The 1,442-nt window shown below is 32.5% G+C and overlaps 1 protein-coding gene across 1 annotated transcript; it reads right to left on the bottom strand.

Annotated features, from left to right (window-relative positions):
- Positions 1-3: 3 nt before the first annotated feature.
- LOC106104695 (peroxisomal multifunctional enzyme type 2) lies at positions 4-1,436 on the bottom strand (the record flags this gene model as incomplete). The annotated part of the gene is made up of 3 exons (XM_013284824.1): positions 1,362-1,436; positions 562-765; positions 4-102 (listed from the first exon to the last, which is right to left on the bottom strand). Coding segments are annotated over exons 1-3 (373 nt in total), but the record flags the coding sequence as incomplete, so codon positions are not given.
- Between the last annotated feature and the right edge of the window lie 6 nt (positions 1,437-1,442).

Genomic DNA, 1,442 nt, shown 5'->3' on the forward strand with positions numbered 1-1,442 from the left:
ACGCTAGCGCTATGAGGTCTTCATCCGATAATGTCATGGTTGTATCCGGTTTGCCACTCTTTGGTGCACCCTCGTAAACTGAACCGGTCTTAAGGTCCAAAGCTTTAGTAAAAAAAAATTAAATTATAACATAACTGTTGTAGAGTGGTGGACAGATATCATAAACCTCATAAACTATTAGTGTCATTTACATTTAAATATCTATATACTAGTATTTTGACTATCAGTTAAATTACAGTAAAAATAAATAATTAAACTCTTTAATATTACCATAAAAACAATAAAATAAATACTTAACTCCTTTGACCGCTATTATGTATGTCAATGATGTCATTATGTTCAATTAAAACTATTTATTACTATTGTTTGTTATTGTATTAATCTTACTAATATTATAGAACGAAAGCTTAGATGGATGGATGTTTGTTAGGATTCGTAGCCTAAATGGCTGAATGGATCTCAATGAAATTTGAAAGAACACATAGGCTTTTTTAATTCTACAGACGGAGTCGCGGGTGACAGCTAATCATGGTATAATAAAATATTAATTTTAATACTTACTCCATTGCTTCACAGTCTTGCCATTCTCAGTAATATTGTAGAGATAGATAGCTCCAATAGATTTAGCTAAGGAAGGATTAGCTTTTACTTGTTCATCAATCTTTGCGAACAATCCATCACTCTTCAAGTTAGATGATGACTGACTGGGAGCGGATGTTGCTGCATTGTCACCTTTCACAACATTCTTAAGATCGACGAAAGCACCTGTGTAAAATATCAAAACTTATGTATCTTAATTGTGGTGAAAATTCTGGCATATAAAACCTCAGAATAAGGAATAGTCTAAAAAAAAAAACTTATTACAAAAAAAGTAAAATTATTACTTAAATAAGAATCTAGGATAGGACGAACCTTTATGGATCAACATGGCTTTTTATAATAAAAATGGTTGCAGTCATCAATACTAATATTATAAAGAGGAAAGATTTGTATTTTTGTATATCGATTGACGTAAAAACTACTGGGCCGATTTCAAACATTCTTACACCATTAGAAAGGTAATTCATCTGTGAGTAACATAGGCTTTTTAATTTCACACGGGCGAAGTCGCGAGCAGTGTATAATAATTTGAACTTTGTGATACTCTTTATTGGGTACATTCCATGAAACAGTTATCACTACTCGTTCTCTCTTCTCTCTCTCTCTCTCTCCTACTTTAATACCTATTTCACATTTGTTTTATATTGCATAATTGATTTTGTAAAAGCTGGCCATTTACAAAATCAATTGTGATTTTGATGGATTCCATTAGTTCATGAAAAAGTATTAGTCAAATATCCATTGTTCTGAAATATAAATACCTGAAATAACAACATTGCCGGTTTCCTTGGTCTTGGTCTGGAAGTGCACCCTCGTGCCCTCCAGCCACATCTCCGTGACGA

The sequence above is a fragment of the Papilio polytes genome, unplaced genomic scaffold (assembly GCF_000836215.1).
Source record: "Papilio polytes unplaced genomic scaffold, Ppol_1.0 DF823475.1, whole genome shotgun sequence".
Taxonomy (NCBI): Eukaryota; Metazoa; Arthropoda; class Insecta; order Lepidoptera; family Papilionidae; genus Papilio; species Papilio polytes.